The sequence below is a fragment of the Phasianus colchicus genome, unplaced genomic scaffold (assembly GCF_987193195.1).
Source record: "Phasianus colchicus unplaced genomic scaffold, bPhaCol1.hap1.1 HAP1_SCAFFOLD_54, whole genome shotgun sequence".
Lineage (NCBI taxonomy): Eukaryota > Metazoa > Chordata > Aves > Galliformes > Phasianidae > Phasianus > Phasianus colchicus.
Genome location: NW_028325231.1, coordinates 674566 through 687406, shown reverse-complemented (window position 1 = coordinate 687406; position 12841 = coordinate 674566). Strand labels below are relative to the sequence as shown.

The window sequence follows — 12841 nt, the reverse complement described above, 5'->3', positions numbered from 1 at the left end:
CCGCCAAGGGCGTCCTCCCCCCGCCCTCCCGCTCCTGGCTCGGCGCCATCTTGGGGCGCATAGGGGGGCAGTCGAGCCCAAACTCCCTCAGGCTCTGATTTCTCTGCGGCAGCCCTGGCCTCCTCGATTAACCCACCCCAGAAGGACTTTGTTCGTTTCTGTCCCTCTGTGGGCGGGTCAGGGTTCGACTGAGAGGACATGTAATCGTCATCGTCAGAGGGGTGCAAAGTCCGCGTGGCCGCCCCGACTCCCAGTCCCGGGGTGGCCAACAAACGGCTCTCCGCCGCCCTCCAGGTCTCCCGCTCCTGCATGGCCCTGCGCAGGGCCCGCACGACTCTCCCCCACGACTCTAGGCTTCTCCCACAGCCCGAGGACATCGTCTCCTCAGTTAACGCTTTAGTGCGCTTACCCCAGACTTCGGGGTGGAGAATATCCACCGGATGGTCAATGACCCTCATTTGCAAAAGCCTCACAATAGCGAGAGTAAAATCTCTGGGCTTACAATCGATACCCCACCGCTTATCTAACTGTGATACGACCTTCACAAGGACTTCCATCCTCCTTGTTGGTCCGGGAGCGTCCTCCCCGCCGGGCTGGTCCTGCCGCTCCGGCCGCTGTTCACCCGTCCAGGTGACAATCCCGGGTTTTGGCACCACTTGTTGCCTATGTTGCCCTGTAAAAAGCTTCCTTTGAGCTTTCTTGACCCATGCCTGCAGGTGCTCGAGAGACATTTGGACAAAGCCCTACATAACGTGCTTTCCCCTTTCGTTAGTCCTGAAATGGTCAGGCAGTTGGACTACATGATCTCTGAAGGTCACTTACAAATGAATTTCATTTTTTTTATTTCTTAAAGTTTGTTTAAGTCTATGTTGAGATAAAATGTAAAAGTCATTATCTTGCTGCTACATGTCCATGGATGATGAAAAATAAATCATGACAATTTATAGACAGTCCACAAAACTCTGAAGAGTTATTTATTACATACACATTTATTACACAGAGACTATTTTCTACGTGTTTTGGCTTTTGCCTGACACTTTGAATCAGGGGTTGATTCAGCTGTGCTTCATTCAGCAGCATGGCCAAGCAATAGCCCAGTACTCCCCTGTGTCTCACAAACTCTTCCCTCTTCCATCGCAGCAATGAGCCAACATTGCAGGAGAATTAGGCTTCCTCCACAGTCATGAATGCTTCTGGAAGTGCACTGAAGGGTGGGAGGGAAAAAAAAGGAGAAGAACAAGGTCAGCTAGCTGATGGGGCATGGCTGAGCACAACCACTGCCTGCAGCAAATATCCCACATCCCACATGCAGAGCCATGCACACCTGATAGAAACTTGTCATTTCCCGGTCATTGACCGGGACATCCTTTGTTCCTCTTCCTCCTTATTCACATCTAGATGCATATTTCTCTCAATTTCTGGGCTCACATATGGTTAGAGTGACTTCCCAGGGCCTTCAGACATCACTTCTCACAGATATCCCCAATCCTCTCTCCCAGACTTAAGTAGTACCAACTGCTGCTTCCTGAACCACTCGCACTTCAGAAACCTTCCTGGATCTTCCAGTGCTTATTAGGATCTTCCTGAATTCTCCACAGTTCATGGTGAGACATATTCTGTATGACAGGGCCTTGATGAGCAGCTCTTATGAAACGTTTGTTTGTAAGGCATGTTGTGTTATACTCATGCTGAGAATTCCATTTGTCTTGGAACTGACTTGGAAGAGCAGCAGCCTGATTTACCCCATGTGAATACCAGCTGCCAACCAGAGGGTCAGGAATAGGGTTCAGTGTTTGAGTTAGGTTGGATATTAGAGTTAGGGCCGGGGCTAGCACTGATGATTAGATTTAGTGTTAGGTGAAGTGCTAACACTTGAATTAGTGTTAGGTTGAGGAATGTGATAAGAGTTGGTATTCAGGAGAAAGAGTTTGAGTTTAGTTTGAATTTTAGGACAAGAATGGGTTAAGGTTAGACTTTAAGATTTTGAGTTTGAGTTATGGGTTAGGAGTTAGGGTTAGATTAAAGGTTTAGTATATGGGTTAGTTAGCATGAGGCACCAATTCCCAGCTTCCTTCCATGGAGAAGAACTATGTGAGGACACAGATGGGTATGGCTAATTGACAGCAAAAGAAAGCAAAAGGCACAGTTCTGTAAAAATAAGATTTATTAAGTCCAAGTCATATCCACTGAATCATAGAATCACAGAATGGCTTTGGTTGGCAAGATCAGAAAGATCATCCAGTTCCAAACCAAATTCTCTGGGCAGACTGATGCGGTGTCTCACCACCCTCTCAGTGAAGGATTTAGTCCTCACAGCTAACCTAAAAGCCTTCTGGTGTAAAACTATTCCCTCTTGTCCAATTGTATGTCTAAAAAGTTGGTCTATCTCCAGCCTCTTTGTTCCTTTCAAAACCTAGAAGACTGCAATGAGGTCCACTGGAGCCTTCCTTCTCTAAGCTAAACCATCCCAGCATCCTCAACCTTTCATCAGAGGAGAGGTACTTCAGACCTCTGAAAATCTTTGTAGCACTCCTCTGTACCCGCTCCAACAGCTCCATGCCTTCCTTGTGCAGGGACTCCAGGCCTGATCTTGATTTTCAGTACGAATACAGACCGTGAAAGCGGGGCCTCACGATCCTTTTGGCTTTTTAGTGCTCCAGATGGCACCTTACAAAGGCAGAGGAGAGGGGAAAATCACCTCCCTCTCATTGCTAGACACCCCTGTGTTGGTGCAGCCCAGGATACCATTGGCCATCCAAGCGAAAGAGCGCAGTGCTGGCTCATGGCCAGCTCTTCATCCATCAGGACCCCCAACCGAATCCACTTTCCACAGTGGAGAACCTCTGAGCAATAGAAAATATCTTCTCGTTGTGTCAAACACAGATTTCACGACCCCCCAAAACACTCACTGCCCATGTACTTTCATTGCTGCTGTTTCATCTCTGACACAGTGAGGCATATGCTGAAATCTCAAGTTCCATAGAATCAAGGAGGGAAAAGAAGAGACAAATGGAAAGTATTGGAGGGGAACAGAAGAAGCACAAGTAGTTAGAAAATGTTACAGATGTATTAAAGGAAAAAACATACTAATGGAAAACAACCAAGCACAACCTTAGAATGGGACACATTAGAGGTCTCCTGGGGAGAGAGATGGAATCGTTACGGTTACTGAAAAACATCCACAATAGCAGTTTCCAAATGGCATCCCTCAGTGCCTGGTTCCTCACGCTGTAGATGAGGGGGTTCACTGCTGGAGGCACCACCGAGTACAGAATTGCCACCGCCACATCCACGGCTGGGGAGGAGATGGACTGGGGCTTCAGGGAGGTAAAGAAGCCAGTGCTGATAAAGAGGGAGACCACAGCCAGGTGAGGGACGCACGTGGAAAAGGCTTTGTGCCGTCCCTGCACAGAGGGCATCCACAGCACGCACTGACGATCTGCACATAAGAAAGCAGAATGAAAACAAAACAACCAAAAAAGAAAGAACCACTAAACGTTATAAGACTGAGATTCCTGAGGTAGGAGTATGAACAAGAGAGCTTGAGAATGTGAGGAATTTCACAGAAGAACTGGTGCACAGTGTTGCCTCGGCAGAGTGGAAGTGGTATTGGCAGTGTGCAGCAGAGCATGGAGAAGCCCAGTGCCCCAGGCAGCTGCTGCCATGCTGGCACAAGCTCTGCCATCCAGGAGGATCCTGCAGTGCAGGGGCTTGCAGATGGCAACGTAGCGGTCATAGGACAGTGAGAAGGTAAAATTTGGCTGACAACAGGAATGAAAACAGACAGACCTGGGCAGCACATGCAGTGTAGGAGATGGCCCTGGTGTCCCAGAGGGCATTGGCCATGGCTTTGGGGAGAGTGGTGGAGATGCAGCCCAGGTCGAGGAGGGCGAGGTTGAGGAGGAAGAAGTCCATGGGGGTGTGCAGGCAGTGGTGGCAGGCTACGCCTGTGCTGATGAGGCCGTTGCCCAGAAGGGCAGCCAGGCAGATGCCCAGCAGGAGCCAGAAGTGCAGGAGCTGCAGCTGCCGCGTGTCTGCCAGCGTCAGGAGGAGGAACTCGCTGATGGAGCTGCTGATGGGCATCTGCTGCTCCTGGACATGGATAATCATCAAAGGAGAAACAAAAGGCAAGTTAGGTGAGACTTCTCTTGGCAACAACCTGTACCATTCCTTGGTGACCTTCCCACTGCTGTATAATCCAATACGTTTTCTTTATCTGAGGGAAATGATTGTTCAGATCCAGGACTTGAGACTATTTTCATGAATTTGAATACATAAGGAAGAGGAGAGGCTTCTGCCCGTGGGCTCTTGAGAAAGCAATCCTCACCCACCCAGGTGGGTACTTTGCTAAGAGGCAGGAGTGCTTGGTTTTCCTTGTAGAATGTGACATCTCTCTTTGCATCTCCCCACTTCATCTCCCTGGGCTTTCAGGTATGTGGAGAGCATGATTGAGACCTGGCTTGCTGAGAAAGGCCACATAGACAGTATTCAGCTGATGAGGCGAGAGTAAACAAGACAAGGACACGGCGCCCTTGAGCAATGTAACAGAATGAGAAAAGAAGGGAGCAGAATGTAGAGATGAGAAAGACAAATAGCATGGTCTACAAGTAGCTGAAGAGCCTATCAGGAGCTCGGGCTTTGCAATATGTATGAGCTTCATTAGCGCCAACATAAATGCATGCAACCTTCTGATTAAAGTTGAGACTTTCTGATCAATTTTGTGGTTGTGTGTTTGTCTTCCGCTGAGCTCCAACACAGGTAAGGCTTTCAGGGAAAGATTTGCATCCTGCAGGGCAGCTCACAGCTTGGAAAGGCATCTGTCTTAGAGAGAGAGCCAAGTGCCCTAGTGATGGCATCTCATTAAAAGAATGTCAGCTCTTTCCCCAGCCTCACAGACTTTGCTGTCCACAGCCCCGAGCAGCTGCTCTCAGCCCCCGTGTGCTGCAAGAAGGAACTGAGCTCATGCCTGGAGAGATGCAGCTCTGCTTTGCTCTGGCTGCAGACGAGGGGGTTCATGCTTGGACACCACTGCCATGAAGGCAGAGGTATTTCTGGGTGGGAGAGGATGCACGGGGGCTTCCTCAGAAGAAGGAGCCAGCTTGGAAGGGAATCCTATGTGGTTGTCTCTTGAGTTGTCCCTCCTGACAACATTTCTGTTTTTCCTTTCCTCTCATTCCGTGATTACAGCCCAGCTGCCCGGAGATCGTCTTCCCTGCCTGCTGTTTACAAGTCTTGTGTATTTTCCTTCTTTTTCTTTCCGCACTCACATTCACCACCCCAAGGTCAGTGCACCCATCTTTGCCTGTCAGGAAACTGCCTGTTTGCAGGGCAGTACCTGTGTGCATGCCTATCTTTGCAGGTATAAACAGACATATCAGAAAGCCTGAATGGGATCAACAAAGCTGATGCTCATTCTGTCCACTGAGTGAGGAAAGGCTGATGGAACATGAGGATACTGCTCACAAACCTGTTCACCTCCTGAGCTACAGTACAACAATCTCAGCAATGTGTCAGCTTAGACAGCTTCTCTCCCATTTCTCCAGTCATCCCTATCCTAAGGGTAGGAAAATGAAGCCCCATGTTTGGTCCTCCTTCTTATAAGTCCCCTCTGCTGGGTCCTGAGCGTGCAGTGCAGCTGTGAGCCCCCAACCCCACGCAGCACCCTTAGCAGCAGAAGGCCCCTGTGCTGCTGGGGGGCTCCTTCCTTCCCCCACACATCTTCTTGCAGCTACCTGGCTCTGCTGGACAGCCCTTTACGCTTCCATAGGGATGGGATTCAGCTGAATCAGTTGAGGCATCTTATCCTGAGGTCGTAGCCCTGGGACCTGGAGGGCAGTCAGCTCCCTCCCGTGCCTCCCACACACCCAGCCAGACCAGCACTGACCACACATTTGGCCACAAGCAACTGGGCCCATATCATCCCTCCTCTTTCACAGGCCTCTTTCTCCTCCATCTGCATTAATTCCCATCTTGTCTGGTGCAGTCTCTATCCTCTTATCAGCTCTCACTGACTGCATTTCCCTCTTGGATCCCCACAATGCTGGCCCCATGCTGGCTGTACCTCCCTCTCCCTGACGGAGCTGCCATCTGTGTCACAGGGGTTGTGCCGCACTCAGTGACATCTCTGTGTCTGCTGTAATGAAAAATAGCCTTAAATATGACAACCCCTTTTCTGGACAGTGCTCCTTGAAGACTTTGTCTGCAACACTGTGACCTCCCTAATGAACAGTTCAAGCCTTCAGGACTTGAGGGAAATGGCTTGTTAGGTCTTTCTGCACTGTAGTGAGCCCCACAGCGTGTGTGGTGTCCGTGAACTTCAGGCACTGAGAGAAGACTGCTGTAACCAAATGATGAAGGTGCATTTAAAATGCTGTCCAGAAATGTTGGAGAGTGTTGGAGTATTAATTGGTCCCTGTGGGGCCATTACCAACAAAGCCTCCCCATAGCTGTGTTAGAGCAGACAATTGGAGGCCATGACCACAGGCAAAGGCCCTGTGCAGGTGCTTTGAGGTTGAGAAAGCCCTTGGTTTGTCTGATGCAACAGAAGGGTAGGGCCATCGCTGCAGCCTCTGGGAAGGGTGGTCCTGTCCCTCACTGATGGCCCAAGGCTCTCTTACGGTCAGTGGGATGTGGGTGTGGAGTGTTCTGTGAGGGAGAATGATAGGACAACTACTGGGCTCCCCATAGGGCTGCAAGGCAGCAAGGAGGCCCCCGTGGCACGAGGACAACACGTGCCCTCTTGAGCCTCAGCAGCAGATACAACTGCCACAGCCTAGAGGACAAAGACCTTGGTTTTCTGTCGGGGCCCTCCAGCATTGCCAGTGCTGTTACACAGAATCACAAAACGGCCTGGGTTGGAAGGGACCTCAAGGACCATCAATCTCCAACCCCTCTGCCACATGAATGGCCACAAACCTCCACATTTCATACTAGATCAGGCTGCCCAGGGCCCCATCCAACCTGGCCTTGAACACCTCCAGGGACGGGGCATCCACAACCTCTCTAGGCAGACAGTTCCATTTCTGGCACGAGAAACTCAAATCACACTCCTCACAGCACCATTCCCACCATGTCTCACTCATGCTGATGATGCTGCAGCACACAGATCCTCCAACTCCGAATGCCTACATGAAAAACAAGTAACAAATAACAGCCTTGCACATGGGCACCCGGGGGGCTGGTTGTTCCCTCTTAATGCAACTAAACATGACGTGTGACAAACCATGAGGGGAAATCCACCATTAAGATGATTTGTTCAGGATAAAATAATGGAAAAACAGCTTCATTGTCTCACCAAAATCAACTCCAATTCCTGCAAGCTGCATTCCAAGCACAGAAGCTTTATCTGAGCCCAGCAAATGAGAAGGCCCTGCTGCAGGAGATGCCAGACACACCTTCCCAAGGACAAAGCAAAAACCTTCAAGCTCAAAAGGGATCACTTGCAAGGCAGGCATGCACTGGAGAGCACTCTGATATCTCTGTGCTCTGGGGATGAGCAGCTTGTGCACCGCGTGGGTTTGCATTGCCTTCTGCTCCCACCACCTCCAGAAACTTGGGATGGTGCACTGAGGAAGAACAAGCTCAGCTTTTTGGAGTTTTATTGCAGACAAACAAGGCTTGGCGTCACACAGCTGCTCTGACCAGCTGATTAAAGCATTCGAGAAGAGCAGCAGAACCAATGTGCAGCACGGTTAGGAAGGATGATGGGGCTGTGTGAAAGAAATGCCTCCCCAAAAGCAAGCACTGGGCTGGAGGAGGCACCAAAACCAAATCCTGCTTGCACCTTTCCCTCTCTTCATTCCACGTGCTGACATTTGTTTTCAGAACAAAAACAAGACTACAGTGAAGAAAGCTTCAGAACAACTCAGCTACTTTATTCACCCCCTTCCCTTTCCACTACAAATGGTTCTCAGAAAACCTCCAAGAATCACATTACTGCTCTCCTGACCCTTCTCCCAGATTCATCAGAGCACTCACAGATCACTGAGAGCAACACATGCACAGACACACAGAACATCCCTACACTGCCGCTTCTCCTTAGGAAATGGCATCAAAAAGCTGCTGGCAGGAAGAGCAGAAGAGGAAAGCGGGCATGGTGAGAGAACTGCTTAGGGCAGCAAGGAAAGGCCATCTGAAGCTCCTGGCTTAAGTCCCTTCTGCAGAGGGTGCCAGTGATGCACCAGAAACACCACCTGCAGGGCCAGCGAGGAGCTCTGCCCTCTGCACAAGGCCCTTCTCACACTCAAGGCAGTTCTAAGGCTTCCAGCCACGTGAACTCACTGGTGCAGGCACGGATTGGACTTCACCCAAGTGCAGACACTCCGGAACCTCAGCAGGTTCCAGCTGTGGCCAAAGCTCTTCTTGCAGGCTGCACATTTGTAGGGTTCCTCACGTGGATACACTGGTGTGCTCCCAGTTGAGCTCCCAGCTCTGGACAGACCTCTTCCTGCAGTCAAGGCACTCACAGGGACTCCCCTGGTTGCTTCTCTGGGGACTACTGACGGTAGAGGTCCAGACGAAGCTCTTCCCAAACACCCTGCAGACAGGATTTCTTCCTTCCTGGTGACATATCGGCCAGCTGAGGTCTCCTTTGGGTCCTCACCTGCTGCCCCACAGCAGAGGAGTTTCTACAGGGAAGGTAAGAGGTGACTCTCCTTGCACACAGCCCTGGCAGAAATGTGCCACCTGGCAGAGGATTTCCTGCGGCTGTGACACATCCCACCCTGGACTCTGCTTTGTATGACCACTCAGCAAAGCAACTGCAGCTGGAGGAGAGCAATACGCATAATTCTCATGGAAAGAAGGAAAAGAGGATTCAGTTTGGCCACAGAGCTCTTCCTCGACTCAAGGGATTTGTAAGGTCCATCACCACACAAAGCCATAGTTGGTCACCAAGCTGGGGCTCTGGCTGAAGCTCTTCCCACGTTCATGTGTCTGCAGGCTCTGTACCTTGTGTGGCTGTGCTGGTAGGTAACGAGACTGCAACTGCTTTTGAAGGTTCCCAGCGTCTTGAGATGCTTCTACAGCCTGCGTGCGCTGTGGATGTGCTGGTGGATGTTGAGACTAGACCTGCGTTTATAGCTCTTCCCACGCTCAGGACACTGAAAAGGTCTCTCCCCTGTGTGGATGCGCTGGTGTTGCTTCAATTCAGAACTGCTTTTGAAGCTCTTCCCACACTCAGGACACTTCTAGGGTCTCTCTCCTGTGTGGAAGCGCTGGTGGTAGATGAGATAGGAACTGCTTCTGAAGCTCTTCCCACAATCAGAGCACTTGTATGGACTCTTTGTTGAGCGTATGCACTGGTGGTTAATGATGCTGGAATCTTTTTCAAAGCTATTTCCACACTCGGTGCATGGATTCTGCTTTTTCTTCTGGCACACAACCTTGCTCCTGGGTTCTTCGGGCACCTCTTGACCTATGTTGAAGTCCAGTGGGCTCCTTGATGTCTTTCGCAGACACTTTCCCTGTGACTTCTTGATGTGCTCACCCTGACCTTGCTCCAGGCCTCCTTGGACATCCCTTCTGATTTCTTCCACACAGGCACTACTGCATCGCCTTTCAGCCACACCACTTTCCTGCTGATCCTCCAATATATCTGTAATCCCAATTCCTGCTGGATGAAAGAGGAAATCCAGAAATAGCACACAGTGCCCAAAATAAAACACAGAGATGGCTCTTCCTGCCCCAAACCTTTTCCCTCCACCACCTCACCTGGGCTGAGGTCTCCTGGCACGGCCTCAGGGCTACGCACATCTGGGATCCAGGGCTCTTCTCCTCCTTCAAGCAGGGAGATCACCATGGGTCTGGGGGCTGCAAGCTGGCCCACAGCTTCCTTTCGAGCAAAGAATGCTTTCACAACTCTGAAAATTATGAATGAACACCTTGTTTCTTTTCTGAGAATATATCAATGAAGAAGGCATCAAAATGTCTATGGCAACTGAATGCAAAATCCTACATGGTAAAGGAGTAACCAGGGAGTCGTGTGTGAGCCGGAGCTGGTGGTACCGTGCAGCGCACCGACAGAAGGGCTGGTTTTCTCCCTCCTGGATGATGCCCGCATGCCAGCACCGACCCTGGGGCATTTATGAGTCTGCCGTGCATACTAACCCCTCCTGAAACTCACGCTTCTCAGTGTTTCCTTTGTTGCTGTCGTCGTTATCAATATGTAACTGCACAGCTATTATTCTAGGCCCGGCCTGCAAAGGCTCACTCTGCACAGCCAAAGGTGCCCTAACGAGGAGGAAAGGCAGCAAAGCCCTCACCCAGCGAGGCCACGCACTGGTACGTCTCCAGCATCACGTCCCGGTAGAGCGCTCGCTGCGCAGGGTCCAGCAGCGCCCACTCCTCCCTGCTGAAATACACGGCCACCTGCGCAAAGCTCACGGGCTCCTGCAAGCAAAGAGGCTCCTTGCTGGGAACAGCCCAGGGAAGCAGCTCGCACAGGACACAAACTCCCGTCCCAGCCGCTTCTCTGGCCCCAGCACACACGTGCTGCATGAGGGCACCTCCCTCTCCCCCAGCATTCGCATCCCTCGCCCCTCGCCCTCTCCTGCCTGCTGCCCCCAGCCCCTACCTGACACGGATGTGCTGCGGCCATCTGCTGCTCTCCTGCAGGTGAGATGATCACGGCCGGAAGGAAAAGTCGAACTGGAGCCTGCAGGGACAAGAGAAATGGCAGGGGAGCTGTGACAGAACGCAGCAGTCCCTGCCCCAGCCCAGCCCTCCACAGCCCATCTGCAGGACACTGCCTGGGGGATGGCACAGCAGGCCTTGCACAGGAACACAAGCAGCAACAGCACGGGCAGCACTCTAGCTACAGCTGATTACAAATCACACAGCTGACTCAAACTGGGGGGCAGAAAGCACTGACACCCGGTTCAACAGCTGAGGGTACATGAACTGTATGCCTAAAGGCAATGCAGAGCAATGAGTCAGTCATCTTACCCCTAAACAGGGAGCAGCCCAAGCGCCCCTTGAGCCCTCCTGCACAGCATTGGGTGCACAACAGGAGCTCCCCACAATCAGGGATGTCTCTTGAGGTCACACCTGTACAGAGATCCCTCTCAGCTTGATGTCAAGACTCCTTGCTGACACAGACCTTCTTTAAGAGACCCAACATTAGTTTGGAGCTTCCTGAGCTTCTAAGGGGTTGTGTTACAATGAATATCTGAAGGTAATCATAGAATTATACAAGGGCCTGGGTGGAAAAGGACCACAGTGACCACCTAGATTCAACCCCCTGCTGTGTGCAGGGTTGCCATCCATCAAACTGTGCTGCCCTGAGCCACATCCAGCGTGGCCACGAATGCATCGAGGGATGGGGCATCCACAACCTCCCTGGGCAACCTCTTCCCGTGTGTCACCACCCTCTGGGTGAAAAACTTCCTGCTAATATCCAACCTGAATCTCCCCTGTCTCAACTTAAAACTATTCCCTCTTGTCCCGTCACTATCCACCCGTGTAAGCAGTCGATCTTCCTCCAGTTTATGCGTTTCCCTCAAGTCCTGGAAGGCCACAATGAGGTCTCCCCGGAGCCTTCTCTTCTCCAAGCTGAACGAGCCCCGCTCCCTCCTTGCACCAAGAATGCCTCGGCGGCTGCATTTCCCTCCTCCCCCCCCCCAGGGGGCGCTGCTCCCCACTCAGCTCAGCACGCACCCGGCGCTCGCTTCCAGGGCCCGTTCTCAGCACCGGGTGCCCTTTGCACGAGGCAGCCCGGGCTGCGCTTTGCTGACCTGCTGCTCGGGCGGTTCTCCACGCGTGCTCCAGTCAGCCCGCAGGCTGTCAGCTTTCCAGCGTCTATCACACGGCCCAGTGCCGGAGCTGGCGCCGATGCTGGACGTGCTCAGGGCCCGCAGCTGAGCGCTAAAGGCATCTGCGGCTGCCCGGTCAGCCCGAACAAAAGCCTCGGGAAGGGTTTGCACGACCCCAGGTGAGCCATCAGCCCGGTGCCAGGCGCACAAAAGGTAACGCGGAAAGGGCCGCTGGAGGCAGGTGTTGCTGCTGCGTCCCCGAAGGGAAACTGCGGGCTGCCGGGGAGGGCGAGGGGAGCGGAAAGTAAGACACTCCAAAGGACTTATCGGGGAGCTGAAAGCTTCCATGGATCCATGCGTGTACAGCTGCGGAGCGAGGTCATCTCGTGCCTCCCGTGGCCCAGAGGGAGAAACGCAGTCGCAGCTGGGCTGTTACACAGAGCCAAGCGGGCAGCAGAGCACGCTCAGCTCCTCTGCTCGCTCCCTCTCTGTCCCAGCTCCAACCCCTTCCTGTGGCCCTCGGATCCCAACCCGGCTGCAACACGCCTGGGAACCGCTGCTCCCGTCCCCTCGGGGTGCTGCTCGCAAGGAGAGGGAGAGCTTCCTGCAGCACGGGGACAGTGCGCGAGGGGATGGGTAAAAAAAAGCGCACAGAGCAACGGGAGTAAGGGATACAAGCAACCAAACAACTACTGCTACTGAACAAAATCTAATTAGTATTAATACTGCTTGACGGTAAGAACTCTGTGCCCTGATTTAAAAAGAATCTCTTTCTTTCTTGACGTCCCAAAGCTGCAGGTCATCTACTAGTCCTCAAGTAGTGCTGCAGCCCTCCCCAGTCCCTGCCTCGAAACGGCGTTCACCTGGAAGAGAAAACTGCCTGCAGCTCCTCTGCACGAGCCACGAGGGGCACCTACCTCGGGTGCGGAGCAGGCTGCTCCCACCTCTGGCGCAGGCAACCGGGCTCCTGGGAGTCGCTCCTGGGAGAGCAGGGGATGCCGAGTGCCCGCAGCCCGGAGCTGGCCGCAGGACGGCCTTGCTGCACCTCCTGCCGCCGCGGTGCTGCCCGGATGGCTTCCAGCCAGGCTCTG

The 12841-nt window shown here is 52.5% G+C and overlaps 1 protein-coding gene across 1 annotated transcript; it reads right to left on the bottom strand.

Annotated features, from left to right (window-relative positions):
* Positions 1-9916: 9916 nt before the first annotated feature.
* Positions 9917-12841, bottom strand: LOC149911875 (uncharacterized). The gene is made up of 3 exons (XM_090133199.1): positions 11733-12841; positions 10574-10654; positions 9917-10389 (listed from the first exon to the last, which is right to left on the bottom strand). Exons 1-3 carry the CDS (start codon positions 12096-12098, stop codon positions 10231-10233), a joined length of 606 nt encoding a protein of 201 aa, XP_089989325.1. The 5' UTR covers positions 12099-12841; the 3' UTR covers positions 9917-10230.